The sequence below is a fragment of the Phaenicophaeus curvirostris genome, chromosome 1 (assembly GCF_032191515.1).
Source record: "Phaenicophaeus curvirostris isolate KB17595 chromosome 1, BPBGC_Pcur_1.0, whole genome shotgun sequence".
Classification (NCBI taxonomy): domain Eukaryota; kingdom Metazoa; phylum Chordata; class Aves; order Cuculiformes; family Cuculidae; genus Phaenicophaeus; species Phaenicophaeus curvirostris.
Genome location: NC_091392.1, coordinates 63,831,663 through 63,850,378, shown reverse-complemented (window position 1 = coordinate 63,850,378; position 18,716 = coordinate 63,831,663). Strand labels below are relative to the sequence as shown.

Here is an 18,716-nt window from a genome sequence, read left to right as displayed (position 1 = left end):
CTGCAAGGTCTTGCTCATCAGTGCGCTCCTATAGATTTTTCTGTTGTAAAATATTGCTTTTCCTTCCTTACTCTGGAATCTAATGGCTTTTATAATTAAATCAATCTTCCTAAATGTTTAAATCATTGACTCATTCTGAATACTCCATTTGGAATAGCATTTGTTTAAATGATAGAGCACTGATACGCTATAGAAGTCTGTTCAAGAAGATAAATCTCTTTGAAAATACAAGACTGTAAGATTCTCCATGCAGTAACGTTTGATACAATAGCAACCTTCAGCATAAAAAAGCAATTGTTTAGTCTTCTGTTGAATAAAAGAGCGGTTTCCATGGTTATCCTGCATCACATGGTACTTAATCCTGAATTTGTAGTGTAGAGAGAACACTTTTCTGAGTAGAGTTATATCATAGATCTGACAATTATTTCATATACTGTTTGAGAGAGCAATATCCTTTCCCTTTCATACTCTCCTTTTTCTTTTCAACTTTATGCTTTCTTCCTCAAATGCACGGGATAAAGGTCATATCACATGATAAAGAGAGTTCAATATACCAGATTCTGGTCTGAACTGCAAAGATTACACTTTTCTCCATAGTTCCTCTATGCAGAAACCATGATCCCTTCATTTTCTGTGATTTTCAGTGAGATTTGTTTATCCTTCTGTTCCTTAAGTTCTTCTCTTCTTGCCCTCAAAAGTCCTTCTGTCCAGCTTATACCTCTACTTCTGCTCTTTTTCCTTTGGGGACTGTTTCTTTCCCAATCCAAAACCCCTGTGGCTCTGATCTGTACAGCTTCCTCCTTCGCTCTTCATTAACCTTGATTCCTTTCTGAATTTGCTTCAGACCTGTAAAGAATATGTTCTCAATACAGTTCAAACTCTCTTTTCCCCCATACAGCTCTCTTAGAAAAAGAAAACAACGGAGTACAAAACCTTCTTTTCTGTAGGATGTGTGGGGTTGGCAGAGCAGAGCTGAAGTTCCTATTTGATGCCAGGGCTATGTGCTGTCCTGCTCATGTGCACCTCCTGCCTGGGCTGCTTCTGGTAGTCCCAGACCAGAAAAATGCTGAGAGCTTATCCTGCTCCTCCTGTCATTTCACCTCACTCCAACCTGAAGTCTGTGGCTCAGGGTGGGAGCTGTGGGATTGTGAAGCAGTGGGATGGGCAGCCAGCACTCATACAGAGGGCAAAGGAAAAATAAATTCTTTAAAACGTTAGTTTGCACATCTAGAGTAGGGATTGCCCTGGGAGAGGTCTAGTGCTGAAGCAGAGAAGGAACTGCTGTTAAAGCAGGATCCTAAAGGGATTAAGGCAGCTAATTTTACTCAGTCCCTACATATGCTTGCTTTTCCAGCCTAAATAGAGATACTCAAAAGGAGAGAGCCAGAAATGTTACTTGTGATATTGCCACAGTTCTGATGCTGCATGCGTTGATTTTATTCTCCATTCATCAAGACATTTTCTTATGATTAGTATTTAGAGAAAAAAGTGTACTGAAGAGCCTGACTGGCAAGTTTGGACAGGTTCTGGAGCTATCCTAGGTGAGAAAACATTTATGAGCAGAACAGAATTATGCTTATATGGCTAAAGTAGGGATCTGTCACTGTCATTGTCACTGGGTTTTAGCTCAAGCTCTGCTATGATTTATGTTATCTAAATTACGCATAAGCCTGACTTGGTATTAGGTTTACGTTCCTAGACAAGAGAGACAGATGGAACTAGAAATTCCTTAAACTGCAATATCAACTTCTTGAGCCACAAAATAAGTGGGGTTTATGCATCTGTCTGCTTCCTTTCAGAGACAAGAGAAATGAGAAATAAGTGAAATCTTGACTTCTGCTCTGGTGATAAGTAGACCAGCAGGTAGCAAGATAGCAGTACTGTTGATTTAAGTCACTGGCAGCTTATACCCATTGTAGGCAAGGGAGAAACTGGGAAAGAGCTCTGACTTGGGAAGATGTAGCCTAATTTTTGTTATTCACTACTATTTCAGTACTTCTGAAAGACCCATTCAGAGCCCTGGTGCATCTTGGAGCCCTGCTTGGTCTGCAGTGGTCTGTGTCATGCCAGAAGTTACCTGTCTTAGGAGCTCTTTAACCTTTTTCTTCATCAGTATGCTGTGAGATTTCATGAATGTTTATAAAATATGTGGGCTAAAGGCAATATGGATGTGTATAATGTTTTTTTTCTTTTTTAATTGGAAACAATTCTCTTTTTGTCCTATACTAGCGTGTAGCAGGGAATATTTCAATGAAGGGAAATGCCATGGCTGCAGGCAGTAGCTACCTCCTCCTACGTGGAATAACCTTCACTGCTTCAGACTTCAAGGAGATCCGAGGCTGTTAATTCAGCAGTTTCTAAAGTTAACTAGGGCTTTTATTTGACTGAATTAGCTGTAACCTTTCTGAACACTTTTTCTCAAAAAAAAAAAAAAAGCTTGAGCGACAAATCATAGAGACAATAGACCATGCGTTTGTGAAAAATAATAGGAAACTTTGAGTCATGGTGGAGGTCAGATGACTGGAACCACCTAAACACTGCAGTGAACTACCAAGAATGCAGGGTTGCTGTTATGGGGACACTTCTAGGAAGGGCATATAATTAATCAGAACAGTTGAATAAAATGAGATTAGTCTTGTCTCAAGTATGAGGCCAGCTAACAGCATCTAGTATATCCAGTTTTCTGGGGCCAGCTTGTTAATAGCTCATAGCAGGTAACGAGAAGCAGGTTAGTCTAAATCTGCTTTAGTAATACCCATCTTCATTGAGCTTATGTTTCTTAACTATTCTTAGGTGCTTTAACAAGTAAATGTCTAGATACCAAGAACTTATCACAAGGCCTGAACAAAAGTTAATATTTTTCAAAAAGAAAATTGGTTTATTGGCATACTAAAGCAAGACAGTTAGTTCTGCTAGTGGCATTGCGCTGCAAGTGTAGCTGCAAATGTTACTTTTCTTAAAATTTCAAAAGAAAATATGTTGGGGGAAAAAAGGAGTCTTCTAGACAAAGATAAAAGCAGGAGAGAATAAAAGGGATGGATACAGGATCAATGTAGTTATAAGAATGAGTCTTTAAAACTCTGATAACACAGATATAATAATTCTTATTTCAAATTAATTTAAGTTTATCTCCAGTATGCTGATTTCATTCTAATGTCTCTGTCAATTAAACTGACTAACGCATCAGTAGCCATCTCATGGCTTGGAGCAGAAATAAGTGTGCAATGTGACTTTAAACCAACCAACATTGCAGAATTATCTCCCTTCCTCAAGACTTGAATAGTGACAGTCGTGCCTATTAAGGTCCGGTAGAAGAAACGTAATACTGAAACTGTAGCTGAAACTGTGGCTGACTTAGTAATTTTGCTTCCAGTGCCTGAATTATTCAAAATAAGAGTGCAATGTATATACGTGTGTGTTAGTGTGAGAATAACTATGTATTTTTAAGTATACTTTATTTTTGTTTCCCAAGGTGAAGATTAAAGTTTCAGGGAAATTAGTTTTGTCCCTCAGTTTGCAATAATTCAAAAGTTTACTGCGTCACAAATTTTGAGAAGGAAGACACTGATAAAGTTAAATCCTCATCCATTACACTATTGTAATTACAGAGCAAAGCTATTTAGATTTGTAGAGATCACAGGATCTCTACAGGATATTTAGTAAAAGCTGCATTATTCAATGTGAAAAATTCTTCGATGTTGTCACGGATGTCCAATAGGCATACAGTACTGCTACCTATGAATCATTTCACTGCAAGTATACATTTATAACTTTCAGTTCTTAATTATTAGATGGTCTGATTTTTAATAAACTGAAGCAATTTTACTTCAAAAAGTGACTAAGACCATCCTGAAATGCCTAGCTCTTCCTGTTATTTTGAAGAATCATTGTTTAAAGTGGAACTAAATTGAATTCAGTCTTAAATGCTAACAAAATCATGAAAAAGTCGGTTTGATTTCAAAATCTATCTCAGACACCTGAAGCAAATAAAAAGGTAGTTTTTCATGCAGATAAAGAAGGATGATGGTTAAAAAGGAGTATGTGAGCATAGCAATGGATAGCCAAGCACACCTCCAAGAGATTCAAGAGTAAATGTGAAATAACTTCCAGGTGTGGAGTTTCCTGAACAGTACCTCTTTAATCAGTTAACAATGGCAAACAATTGAGGGCTTCTCTTTTCACAAAATTTGTTGTGTCAAGTGTTCAAAGTATTTGCAGAATTTTTTTATCATTTTCTGTAATGTTTTGCTGAAGTGGATATTGCTATCTATGGAAAATGGTGCTATTTAGAATCATAGAATCACCAGGTTGGAAGAGACCCACCAGATCATCGAGTCCAACCATTCCTATCAAACACTAAACCATGCCCCTCAGCACCTCATCCACCTGTCCCTTAAACACCTCCAGGGAAGGTGACTCAACCACCTCCCTGGGCCTGTTCCAGTGACCAATGACCCTTTCTGTGAAAATTTTTTTCCCAATGTTCAGCCTAAACCTCCCCTGGCGAAGCTTGAGGCCGTTCCCTGTCGTCCTGTCACCTGGGATAAAAGGCCAGGACCCTCCTCTCCACTACTTCCTTTATTATAATTAATAAACATTTTTATCGATGGTGAGTTTCTAGCAGAAATAGAACCCAAAATTGTTATTTGTGGTCTAACACGGAGATAATCCTCAACTTTCCCTCCAGTTGCTTTTTATCTGCATTTGAAACATATGACATTGTCATAGACTACTCTGATATTCTAGATACAGGTTCTCCTGCTGAACAGGAAGTGTTGGCATTCAGATCCAAGTCTGAATTTATTCAAAGTGGGAATGGAAGAATTCAGGCTGTTTGCTTCCAGGTTTTGATTCAGCAAAAGCTTGGATGTGAATCTGTCCCACTGATTGTGGCCTGGGAATGCAATCAATCACCAGTAGCGTTGATTCTTGGACTCATTCCTCCCGGTTTCTGCTTTATTTGTTTTCCCAGGTGTGATGAGTATGTCACACAGCTGGATGAGATGCAGAGACAGCTAGCAGCTGCAGAGGATGAGAAGAAGACCCTAAACTCTCTGTTGCGCATGGCTATCCAGCAAAAACTTGCCCTTACCCAGCGCCTGGAGGATTTAGAGTTTGACCATGAGCAGTCCCGACGCAGCAAAGGCAAGCTTGGAAAGAGCAAGATCGGCAGCCCTAAAGTAAGTGAGGAGGCATCAGCCACCGTGCCAAGCATAGACACTTTCCTCCTGCATAGTCAGGGCCCACAGCAACCAAACTTACTGGTCAGCAGTGGCACTCAGAGGAAAAGGTATGCATGCAGTGATCTTTACAGTACAGTGCAGTGGCCAGACTTTCATTAAAGTCGTTCACTGAATTGTAAAAATTATAATTTTTTTTTAATTTCATACTTTGACTGGGGAGAAGGAGGTGGGGAGGATATGAATATGAAATTCAAAGCCTGGCAACATGGGGTTCTGATCCACCTACTCACTATGTTAATTCCTCCTCCTTAATGCAGTGTTTTGAATTATATTCTGTCAGTGTCTCAGCACATCTTGTATGTCCTTAATATTAGTGTGAATGTGTTTTCTTTAACAAGTTTTTCTTAAGTTTTCCTTAAGGTTTTCCATAACAAGCTTCTGAAATAAAAAAAAGGTTGTGCTTTTACGAGCATGCCAGCACTTAACACAAAAGAAAACTGCGTTGCTTTGTTAAGCTCTGATGCTCACTTGTTCTTCATCAGGGTGAAAAGAATATGGATGTGTTCACTCAGATAATTTTTGTTATATGGGAGCAAGCAACCTTTTGAAAGGAGATGGCTGCCATTCATAACCTAATGCAAATATTTCTCTGTTCAAGCAGTGAATTCTCATCTTATCTTGTGACTGCCCTGCCAGAGGTGTGGGCATATCCATGGTTCTGAAGATGAAAAGGAGTTTCTGTTAATAAAGTCCTAGATAATCATTCCATTTTCTTTTATGCTTTAGTCACAATGCAAAAACAAGAGAACACTCAGGGAGCCTTGTCCCTGTTGACTCCAGGATGCTGAGATATGACCTCATGTCCTTCTACCCTAATATGATCCAGAATTTCCAATGCAGGCAAGGTGCCCTGCTGTGGAAATGCTAGTTTGTCTTTTTACCTGTTAAGCAAATTAACATGATGTTGTCATTCAAGAGGCTTTGAAAGGTAATTAAAGTAAAACTCTTTTGTTTCCATATGTATTTTTCTTGGATCTCCTGCAAGACTATTCTCACCTTCCCTTTGTGATCAGAGCCATCCCAGGACTTCAGGGACCTACCTCCAGAAATTATTAAGAGCCCCCCCTCATCCTGCCTCCACAGAATCATATCTTCTGAGGGGCCCCCCTTCCATGAGTGAATTCATCCATGGGCACCGTCTCAGCAAGGAAAAAAGGTTAACCGTGGCCACACCAGGTAAACATTTTTTCCTTGGGTGCATGTGGTGCTGAGTGGCTAGCAGGACAGGGGACCCTTGCAGCACTGCAAATGCAATCTAATTTGGGCATCTTCTTGAGACCTGAAAAGCAAAATGTCTCCTCCTGTGTCTTCTGTGGCAGGAGATGACGTTCTGCTGGCAGTGGCCCAAACTGGTTCCAGATGCAGTGGTGAAAGTCCTGCTGTGTTCTAGGAGGATGCAGTCCCGCTGACATCCACAGAGGCTGCGCCCCTGGTGCTTAGTGTGGTGGTTGTGTTGCTAGTCCCTGTGGAAGACACAAACCACACACCAGAGGAGTCAAATATGTGAGGACCGGTGAGGGAGTAATTAGCAGTTTTTGGGAGCCTATGCAGCATCTGTCCTTTGCTCACCCTGGAGCATTCAATCCAGTTTTTCTAAAGGGTATTATTAAATGCAGAGAAGGTTTAGTTTATATAAATTGAGTCATTAAGTTTATCTTTGCAGGAAGCTTTTGCTCTTCATTTCCTGCCAAAATGTAGTATCTGCTTTGAACAAGGTGTAGAAAGGAAATGCAAACTGGAATGTCATTTCAGAGATTGTGATATCTTTCTTCTTCTGACAGGCAAGCTAATAATTACTTTTCTTGTGTGCCTGAGCAGAACATTTAGCCTTTAAATGTGCACGCACTTGTCTGGTGGTAAATTTTTTCATTCTTTGTTTTGAAATTTGTTATACACAGAAAGCCTAAGTAGAAAATATAAAAGCTAAACCCCACAAAGTGATTTCTGCTGAAGTAAATGCTTATTCTGGAAGGCTAAGCAATACCCAATAGTACGTTATATCTCTCACTTAGTGCCAGCAATACCACAGGCGCCTTTGAGTAGTGCTGGGAAGTAACACCCACTCAGAGGACAAGTGTAAAAATGCAGAGAGTCTAAACAAGACATTTTCTTAACAAATGTTGCAGTAAATAATCAAAGAGCTGGCTTCTGTGGAGGAAAAGGCAGGAAGAGGGAATGAAGCCAAGACTTTAAAATATATAAAATACATGGTACTGATCTTTCAGCAATTCCTTTGCATTCTGTTACCAGTGGAAGACCACATGCTTGATTTCTACCCCATAGCCAAGAATCTCTTTCCTAAACACTGGCAGGGTCTCTTTTATTCTTTCCATTTTATCGTACAACAGAATAAGGATTATTTAATTTCTGATGGATGCCTACGTCTCTTTAAAGAACTGGATTTTCATTTTCTTTATAGCCAATCTCCCCCATTTGGAAATGCAAGGATCTAGGTTCAAAAATGGCAATCTTCTAACATAAAATTTATAAGACTCTTCTAACTCTAATTGTACTTCCTACGTACAATTTACAAGAGTGTCTGGCCAAAGAACCAGATTTTAATCTAAGGACTGATGACCTTTGTGTGAAGAACTCTGACTATGTATTTTAAATGCAATTTAATGGTTGGAGAACATAATGACTTAAAAAAAAAAAAGTGTGCTCAACAGATAAGTAAACATAAATTTACTATTTTGCAAAACTGCTTTTTTGTCATCATATTCGTGGACCATCATCTGATATCTCGTGGAGTATCACAGATGCATGGACAACAGATTGAGAAATGCTTACACAGTCTCTGACTTTCTCCAGCAAGAAAGGCCAAAGGAAGAAGCAGCCTGAAAAGCAGGAATGTCCAGAAAATAATGCTTGTCCGGAGTCTTATCTAACAATTTAGGTACATCTCTATATATTCAGAGCGTAAGGGTCTTGAGACAGTAGTACTAATATATGTTAAAATTTTCCTTATGAATCTGTAATACAGCAATCCTGGCTTTCTGAATAAATTTGTCAGAATTTTATGCCAATACATGGCCTTCATCTCAGCCTGTGAGACTGACAATTTCAAACCAGAGATTTTGCTGAGCATTCAGATCCCAGTATTATCAGGATCCATGTTAGAATCAGAAGGAGGCATACAAATGAGGGAATTTTTCAGCATTGTCCTTACTAGTTGCTGGAAGATTTCATATTGTTAACAGATCAAAGGAATGATACACCAAGTAGGCTTGGGTTTTTTTTGCCATCTGCCTAAATATTTGTTTCCTGGAAGTCAAGTACAGTGAAGGTGTTATTCTGCTACTTTCATACAGAATGTTTAAAAGCATTATGTCAGAAAGAATTTCTTTTCTCAGATGATTTGTGCAGTCAAGCAAGCCAGCAAGAAATGTAGCAACCCACACCTGCTTCTTCATCAGAGAGGCTGCAAAAAAGCAGCATCCAAACTCAAACGTTATGAAGCAGAGTATAGCTTGGCTTGAGGCTATGTCCTCTGGAGCAGAGGAACAATGAAGCAGTCAAGTTTGGGTTTTTTTTTTCTTTTAAATTTGTGAACTATTTCCATCACATGAATATTTCACCCATGTGATATGCAGAATTCCCTATCCCTCTATTAGCTCCCAGTGTTGTAGGGACTGGGAGGCTGTTGTTGAGGATGCATTCGGTGTAAACCAAGAGCCAAAATAACTAAAGCTGGTAGAGGGAGAAACCGGGCAGGCTCTCCTGCCCCATGCAGAAGGCAAGTTGTGTCTGTCTTTCTCTTGCACCTTCTTCTGAGCCAGATTTGTTTGCTTTAGGGGGAAAGCTGGAACTGCTTTTGGCTGCCTTCTTCAGAGGAAGACCCTAGCATGAGGACTCACTAGTGAATCCCAGCTTACTTAAAGACCTCTCAAGAAAGAGATTGTCATTTCCTACTTGGTGTCCGTTTGACTGTCCTCAGCTTTAAATCAGCATGCATATCCCTCTGACGTCAAGCTATGGCAGTATGACTTTATCTGTACTTTCTAATTGAACTAATAGCTAACTACAGTGGCTAAAAATACTGCTCAGTCCATTTTATAAGTATTGTGCTTCATTTCCCCTAGGCAATAGCATGCATTTAACTTTGTGGAGTATTTCTTCTTTCTTTCTATTATCAGCACATATTTTTACACATTTAAGTCTTTAGTTTTTATTCACACAGTATGTGCCAAACAAAATTCCAGCCTACTTTTGGATATGGCTGTTTTCATAACTACATGAAGAAGTCAGGGCATATAGAAAGCCTAAGGCTTGATTTGACAGTGTATAACATTTTGTTAGAAATGACATTTCCTTTGCAGTTGCACTCAGACTCCTTGAATATAGTGTCACTAGATGCCTAATATCCCACAATCCCAAATACGAAATATATTTCTCTTGACTGCTTGTCTTGAAGCTCCTGCTTCTTGCATGGGAAGGCATCTTCAAAGGAATATTATGGGTAGAAGCCCTTGGTAGGAAATGTAGCTCTCTTTACCCTCCCATTATAGATGAAGGAGTTGGAAAAATGACTGAGAGAGGCTCAAGGTGACACTACTCTCCACTGCGGAACCTTTCTGCAGAGATGAGACTGTACCTTAAAGCATTGGAAAGTAAGGTGAATGAACATTTGACAGTGGGTTTGTGTCTTCTTTCACTGTGTGGTGAAAAGGGTTTAAGTTCAAGGTCTTTAGCTGTGCTTGTTTTTAGCTTGTTTAGGAAAATTTTGCCAAAAATAGTTCCATCTTAGTTTTTGAACTTAAGTACCCGTGTCGGAAAGCTCCTCATGGATTTATAAACCTTGCCACTATAGACATAGCTTCAGTACCTCAACTTTGGTTTTTTATGCACTTCTCAACTTTGAAACAGCAGGACTGTTAGAAATCTGAACACAGAGGAAAGCACAACTTCTTGTAAAAATTATTGTGGAAGTCTTCTGCAGAACCTTTGCAGAACATTGTCAGCTCAGACCAGAATTTTTCCAGGAGTGTTCTCTATAGGTCCTTATGATTGCTCAGGTCACTCTGAACAGTTTTAAATACTTCTTACTTCTCCCTTGTGAAGAAATGTTACAGATTAATGAAAAGTAAAATCAATATTACTAGGATCTAGATACTGTTTTCTTTGCTGATTTTGTGTTAAAGAATTCTATTCTGAATTTTGAATATTCTGAATGACCAATATGGATTCATCTGTACATTAATTGAAAGAGTTTATTCTTGAAAATCAGGATAGGCAGATAACTGACTGACCACTACTAAATAAGATATGCAGCCATATAGTATTTAACTAGTCAGGCTACTTTGCTCTGATTGTTCAGTCAGGTAAGTTTGATTTGTTTCATACAAGCAATGCAAAGCAGACTGGAGCATGAAAATACTTCAGAACTATTATTTTCTGAAAAATCCAAAACTTTATTCTGATGACTCAAATTTACAGTCTAGGTTTCAAATTGCCCTTTGTCTAATTAGAGATCTGGGGATGATTCTTCTGATTCCTTGTCTATGAATAGGTTATATTTTTATCCACTGAGAATGTGATTGTGTTGATGGTGATCCTACACCTGCAAGATCTCTCTGAACTTGTGTAATCAGGCAGGCTACTGACTATTCAAGACTCATGCAGTATTGCTCTAATCTGTCACTGCTTTGTGTGAACAATTAATTTATATACTTTTAGCAGGGATTTTTGAAATCAAGGGTATTTTTTTACCTGAACATGATGTTCTTCACAAAAAGGACAAAGCAGTCATAATTAACTTGTTATGTGTTCACTTTTTGTTCTGAATTTTTCTACTTTTCTATGGGTTTCGTAAACACACCATATTTGTGTATGTATGTGTTCATTGTTTTATGAGGGGTATTAATGCATATATACAGATACATGTATATATCTTCCTGCTCTTGGGGCCATGTCCTTCATCAGATATGCTCATTTAACTAAGTTTAATGAGCATTAGATATTTATGTCATTTCAAGCATGGCACATTGTCCTTGTGGAGGCCGTTTTGAATTTTAAGAACAGTATCCTTGCCAAGGACATCAGTTGGCTGTAACTGATGAAGAAGTCAGCTGGCTAAACGTACTTTTACCTCTTGGTGCCACTGTGAATAGAACATCTTTGCTCTATGCTACTCTTCTGGCGTTTAGCTTTCCAGTTATCACTGATGAGACCAAAATCATACATTTCATGCTGATCAGTATAATTTAGCTATTATGGCATGAGTTCACTGCAGTTCTACAAGTATTATTTAATTTGTCTGTAATTTTCACTGTGCAAAGAAAGCAGTTCTGAAATAAAACCTATTTTTAATAGAGGTCCCAATCTGTTTGTTAAAACATCAGAAAAAAATTGCAGTGAAATCCATGCCTTACTGTTATATATTTTCATTAAAAGGTTATTAACATTTTTGTCTCTGTATCTAGTTATGATGTCATTGCTGGATGGAATGGTTAATATTAGCATCCTTTTTTGAAGTCCTCCATTGAAGTCTTAGACTTCTGGTTGTTTCTAACTAAATAGGTATATAGGTGACATACTGTATCTTTAAGGTGTGTTACCAGGTATTTGTTGCTTTCTATGAAAATGTTAGTCTTTGGAATCTAGTCTTGTCAATTAACCAAAACAGGTCTTGAAATATCTTGCAGTGTTGGTAACAAAAGTCATCTGTCTTTATCTTCTTTTGTGGAAGATTTTAATGTGGTTTCATGACCTTTTGATTTTTTTACTACAAAATATACAGGACTATTTAATATTGTGCTTCTCATCTCATAAAATAGGCAAAGCTGAAATAAGTCTCTGTTTAAATTAGACATGCTGATATTTTAGCTGTCTTAATAGAGCAGTTCCTTGGGATGTTGTGATGTGTGAAGTAAGTTCACCAACAATTCTTTATTCAAGACTAGTATCTCTAATTGTAAGTATCTCCCAGTCTACATTTATTAGGGCTATGAAAGCTTATAGCGGTATCTTATATTGTTTCCTTCGAAGCCTACTAAATTTACCATTCCCGCTGACTTCAAGTTTTGGATCAGGCCCTTCTTTACTCATAAAATAGTGCAAGTATTTTTTGTTTGGACATATCCGTGGCCGTTTGAAATGTATCATAGACACTCATGTTTCCATGAAAGATGGGTAACCAACAAGACAGAAGTGTGATGATTTCTGTATTTTTTAAGACCTTTCTTTTCCTCTTATGAAATGTTTAAAATGTGTGTGTATTTTAGTGAGCATTTCATGAATCATCAGATCTTTCTAAATGTGCTTTTTATGAACTATATATAAAAGAAAGGAACTGAATATGTATTTTCAGCTTCTACCATTTCCATTTCTGCTATTTTACTAACCCATTATTTAGCTTCTCAGTAGATTTAATGAGGAATTATTTAAAGCATTCACAGAAACTGTTTGAGAAATAACATAAACACATCATGAAACAGAAAGCCTGCAGAGCTGACAAGAAACCTCTTAATGTTCTTAGTCTGTAATTCAAGGGAAACGCATTTTACTAATTTTGTTAATTGCTAGATATTATTTATTTTTTAAAAATTACCCTTAATATTTGCCACAGCAAAGGGCAAGGCTGGGATACAGCTTTATCACTATACTTTGAGCTTACAGTACCACCGAAGCACAGGGAATGATGGGGAACAACTCCCTCTAGGTAGGAGGTAATTCAAGTCTAAAAAGAAAGTAGAAACCATGTTCTTCAAAATGAGGAAATAAAGGGAAGAAACACTTCATATAGTGTAGCTGTTGTATACATGAAAGTACGCACAAGAATACACCAAGAAACCTGACACAGAACCATAGAATCACCAGGTTGGAAGAGACCCACCGGATCATCGAGTCCAACCATTCCTATCAACCACTAAACCATGCCATTTAGCACCTCGTCCACCTGTGCCTTAAACACCTCCAGGGAAGGTGAATCAACCACCTCCCTGGGCAGCCTGTTCCAGTGCCCAATGACCCTTTCTGTGAAGAAAAGAAGAAAGAACATGAAAACATGTTCTGGAAAACTGCAGTGACCTACTAAATCATGTCTGTCAGGTACTTTGTGATGTTTTTAGTGTTTCTCCACAAGTTAGTTTGTGGAAGTTACCAAGACAGATAGGATTTCTCAAAATGCTGTAAGAAAATAGCAATTAAATACCCTATTTGTTCCAATAAGCTTAAACACCTGCTCCTACTCCTGAGGAGCATTTAGCAGCAGTCTCTCTGTTAAGTTTATTCTGTCTGACCTTGTCCTGAAAGTATAAATCTGAGAGGAGGAGGAGCAGAAGGAGGCCTATGTCAGAAGCTTGAGAGTGGAGAAACACAGGGACATTCCCAGGACACTTTTGAAAGACAAAGAGTAGACACATGGAGATGGTGGGACATGAGGATATTATATGCATCCTACTGCTGCCTGTTGCCTTTTAGTGCAGTATGTAGATATTGTTGATGCCTTCAGCTCTGTGTGTAAATGGGAGTTCAGCAGCATGCTCAAGTCTCTTAACCTTTATTCATCAAATAATTTTTGAGAAGACTAAGATATAAGTGGGCAGAACAATTCATTTTTGTTGAAACATCTCCAACCAACAATGATCTAAGATGCCAAGTTTCTCTGAATAGCAAGCTTAAGGCATGAGTTACCTGGGTATTTGCAAGACTTGATATAAAAATTTCATAGTAGATCAGCTTTTCAGTGAAGTATGCCAAAACGGATACTTGGATGATAAATTTGCCTGTCTCCAACCAACAGTCTATTATTCAGTTTAATAGGAGTGCAGGTCATACTCAGACAGTGGGAAACCTCAGAGAATCTAGGTACTGGAAAATGCCTGTGCAAGAGCTAACTTGCACCTGGTGAAGCTTATTAGGCTGTCTCTGTGCTAGCCCTGCCAGAAAAGGGCTGACTCAGGGAGCTGTATAATAGCTCTGTAGCATAGCTGAGTCCCTTGGCACTATCCATTTTGCTCCCAAATCAGGACAACTCAAGTCAGTTCTGCTCCAAGAGAAGTGGGGTCAATAAGGCTGGCCAGGCTCCGTGTGGTTGCTCCACTATAGCACTCTCCTTCCAGGGACAACCCACAGAAATGCAGAGCTGCACCCAGTTTGCAGCTGGCAGACAGACCAGCTGGGGCTGTGCATAGTGCAGAGGAAACTGTTATTGCCAGACCCAAAGTGACCCTGGAAGTACAAGAAGGGAGAGACTCTTCTAATCTTTGACCTGTACCATTGTTAGTGCTTTTTTCATAAGGTAAGCCACAGCTGTCCTCTCACCAGCTGTTCTTTGCGATAACCATTACCACTTAAAGTTCCTTTTGGCCTTAAGGAAAGTCGACATTTTTGTGGCATCCATTAGAAAATCAGAGATAAATTATAAGTGAAACCAGTTAGTCAAATAATAATATAAACTTTTGTCCCCATCGCCCCTGGAGATAGACAGTTCTGGAACTTTTTTCATCCTTCCAGTTACAGTTTGAAAGCGTCACTAAAAATCTCAATTTAGCAGGTGGGTGAGTGTTTTAGTACCCTCTGCCCCATTCTTCTTGACAGTTGCATTTTGGACTTTGAAACTTTCCTTGTTCCCCACTTTTGAGCAGAGAGGATTGATTTATTGTTTTGTAGGACTTGCTGTGTGATGCAATGTGTTTCTCACTCTGCACCACTAGAAGACTATTGATTTGTTCTTTGCCCAATACTTTTGACTCATGTTATTAACAACTCGTTCTTTCCCATTGAGTTAACATCTTGGGGAAGAAAACAATTCATTACCATATAGATGGAGACAGTTTTTCCTTTCAAGTAAATTGTAAATAACACCTTCATAGACATGCTATCAAGTTCCTCAAATTTTGTGGAGCAAGTTTAGTTGACTTTGAGTAGCATGTCACAAAGAGAGATCATTCTAAGGCTTTTAGCTAGGAAAAAGGGATGTTCCGTTGGCATGGAGTGGTCAATGATACTAAGGAGGGTTTGTTTTAAAAGACTGAAAAAGCCTCAATCTCATATTTTGTCATGAGCATCTCTTGAGAGCTTTTTCTTTTATCAAGAATAGATTTTCCCCAATGATTTTAATATAAAAAATACAAATATGTGACAGTACTTGTAAAAAATGATTGGTATTTTGCTTGACTCTCAACTTTACCCTTTCAGATAAAAAAGAAAAAAGCTCGTTGATTAATTGAACTAGACACAGTTAAAGGTATGGTAGTCAGTTACTGATTCACAACATGCCCAATACTTATCTTGGCATTCTTACTAGTTTTGATCTTTGGCAGCACTGTGTAGAGATTAGTAATTTACTGAGTGTCAAAATGTGCTGAAATGTTCCATTGCAGTATTCTGTGTCCTGAGCAGGTGGGACCGAAAATGCTTGCATATAGGATTTTCACTGAGGACATTGCTGATGTCAACAGAAGGCATGCCCATCTCTAATAACCCAGTTACGCAGGCCTGTGTTGTCTGGAGTCATCCAGTTCACAGAGCACACCTTGTGACATGAGGGAAATGCATTGTTTTTGCGGCGGAGCCAAAGGGAAATACAGGAAAACTTTTTTTTTTTTGTTGAGTCTTGCTCTCAGCAGATAATTTATAGCAGAACATTCAGTCCTCATATGAGCAGATGTAGCTTCTCTGAGCTGGGTATTTTTAATGCTCTTACATCAGAAGCTGATTAGCCCTATTAGGACTGGGCATTAGATGCAAAAGGAAAATTAGCACTGGCTAATCTGTGAGAGAGGAAATCTCTGAGCCCTTTGCTCACCACCTTTGCTAGCAAATGGCTAAAATATTAAGAACAGGAAAATTGGAATGGGCCTAATGTATAGCACAGGTCAAGCTTCAAAGCTCCAACAGGTGCAGTGGTGTATGGATACTGCCACAGGACTTAGTACAGATTCAAGTCCTGCTGAATTCAGGGAAAACTGATACGTACAGTAGCTCCTCTTTGCCTTTTATGGTTGAAATGGGCACTGAAATTTATTTGGTTTTTTTTAGGTTCATAGAATTGTAAAAGGATGCTTAAGAGGTCAGTTAGTCCATTCCCTGCCACTGTAGTTTATTTCCTCACAGCAACTGGAGATGGAGAAATAAAATAGCCTGTATTTATATTAATAATTTTGTTGGTTGTTTTCTTGTAAGACAGACACACTAGAAAATATAATCTATGTCTGTTTCCCAATTGTCTTCAATATAAATAGCAAGCTTGCATTGTGTAACCTGACCGACACTTCCTGAGATTTGAAAAACTGGGAGTGGGCCTCTTGCAACATAATTTTAGAAAATTTAGTTTGTTTTTATTTTTTAGTAAAAATCTGTCCTTGACTTCATAGTATGTAACATTGACCACAGAATCAGAAAAAGCATCTTTAAAAGTTTTAACCTCCAAAAGAGTATTTCGGAAAGAACCAAACATTTATTTGATACAGGCAGGAGTTTCTTAGTAGAGAGGAGGGACTGGATGCTAGCTTCTAATTTTCACCTCTGAAATTAGTATACTTCTTGTTACATTGTGTTTATGACCATCATTACATTAGAGAATAGGGTAAAACCCCTCAAAAATACTTAAAAGGATTAAATATGTAAGGAATAAATTTAGCTTTGGCACAGCTATATGGACATAAAGAGATAAGAGCTCCTTTGAATTTGAAATCTGTATATGTAGGCCATGTGCATTCTGCTTAGCTCTTTCCTAGCATAATCCTCAAAAACTTCACTCCTAGAGGATGTAGGACGATTCAGCCATTTTAAGTCACGTGGACCCCTAGATCCCATCCTGATGTGGGTGCGAGCCAGATCGTGTGGTCATTGCTGACACCAGGTAAAACTGTTGTTTCATATGAAGTCAAGGGAGTTTAAATAGTTATTATCCAGGTGCATAACGCTCGCAGAATCTGGCTCTCTATTCTCACATTCTGCCAAATCTAGCAGATGAAGTGGCATCATAAAGTATTTGCAGGATGCTTGAGATATTAGAACAGGATCATAAATAGGGCATTTGCGTTGTTCTGGAAAAGCCTGTCAGAACAATTGCTTTTCTATTTATGAAACCTGTCTGCACCTTTTCATCACACAATATTCTGTTCCATATTCCTTTTCTCATTGACTACCTCCTACAAGCTGTCAGGGATTACTCTGCTTTGGACTTCTGCAAACTAGTGTGCTTAGAGTAAGACAATAATTTTACACAATCATTTCTCTTCTGCAGTTAGCCTGCTTGTCTGTCCCCCCAGGCACCTTTTCTTTTAATTGAGCTTTGTATTGAAATGACAGGCCCTTCCCTTTATGGCTCAGATGCATTGCAAACTCTTGCACTCCTCTGCTAAAAGATGTACTGAGGACTACAGTGACCATCCCAGCTAATCAGAGAACGGCACAGTATCCTTTCCCATTCCATTCCTGCTTCCTAATACAATAATGTCAGGACTAACTGTGCATATAATTTTCTGATGTAGATACCTCCGCACTTGAAAATATGTCCAAAACCCTCTCCTCTTGGCTGAAGCAGTAAGAAACTAGTGATTTGGGCACACTTATTTCCACCCACTGGAGGTCAGCACAGATCTTCATAGGAAGTAAGGAGAAGCACTGTGGGCTTGTATGAAAGGGAAATGTCATGATACTGGATTTGATGCTTAGTGTTGCTAGGAAGGTGTGTTGCTCTGCAATGTACTTGAAGTCATCACAAGACTCTTCACAACAAATTACTTACATCTTCCACTTGATTGAGACAAATAGAAGTGAATTTTGGAAAATATCCACATGGTGAAGAGAAATGATTACTAGTCTTGAGCTTTAGGTAGCAAACAATTGAAAAAACCCAAACAAACAACAAAATAAAATTCTTTCCATATACATGAAGTCAAATTGTCTCATTGTTAAGGTTCAGAGGAAAGTAACTCCTTTCCACTGAAGAGTCAGGTTGAGAATCAGATCGAGGCAGTAAGAGGATGATAGATCTGCAAAGCCTGCTGGAGACAAAAAGTAATCTCCAGTAGTTTTCCAGATGGTCAGAATTTTACCCATAGATTTTAGTGTTCAAAAGGACCCTGATGACTCTATCTGACAATCTGAATCACACAGGCTGTGGAATGAAAGGCCAGACTGCTACAGGGAAAATTAACAAATCTTCAGATCTGGAAATGTTGGTAGAAACTAGCGAGCTAGAGAGCGGGGTTGTCTTGTTCAACTACTTTTCTTAAGGCCCATAAGTATTAAAGCTGTTATCGTGTTCCAAATGTCACAGTAAAAGTGTAGCAACAGAGGATTATTTGGCTTTACTGTTATTTAATAAATTAAGCTTTTTCTAAAAGACTATAATGAGGTGGCGTCTGTAAGTGGTGTTATATGGATGTAAGTTCTCTGGAGAAATTTTGAGTAGCTTTATTGACACTCTTTGTATTAGATGTGAGCAAAACAACTTTTTCACCAGCAGAAGAATGATGGGTACAAGATTTAAACACAGATCCTGCCTGGATAAACAAACAT

At 38.6% G+C, this 18,716-nt stretch overlaps 2 protein-coding genes across 11 annotated transcripts in view; one reads left to right on the top strand and one right to left on the bottom strand.

Moving 5' to 3' along the window:
• Window positions 1–18,716, bottom strand: part of AMN1 (antagonist of mitotic exit network 1 homolog) — a 469,636-nt gene that overhangs the window by 299,773 nt on the left and 151,147 nt on the right. The gene's annotated exons all lie outside the window — the stretch shown is intronic.
• Window positions 1–18,716, top strand: part of LOC138722177 (protein bicaudal D homolog 1) — a 305,608-nt gene that overhangs the window by 147,145 nt on the left and 139,747 nt on the right. For 4 of the 10 annotated variants that reach the window (XM_069860071.1, XM_069860079.1, XM_069860087.1 and 1 more), the window contains exons 7-8: window positions 4,973–5,290; window positions 6,229–6,419. In XM_069860071.1, the coding sequence (XP_069716172.1) occupies window positions 4,973–5,290; window positions 6,229–6,419 (509 nt within the window). Of the gene's footprint in view, window positions 1–4,972; window positions 5,291–6,228; window positions 6,420–18,716 lie in introns of those variants that run through there. The other 6 variants (XM_069860112.1, XM_069860150.1, XM_069860131.1 and 3 more) reach the window with 4 other exon arrangements.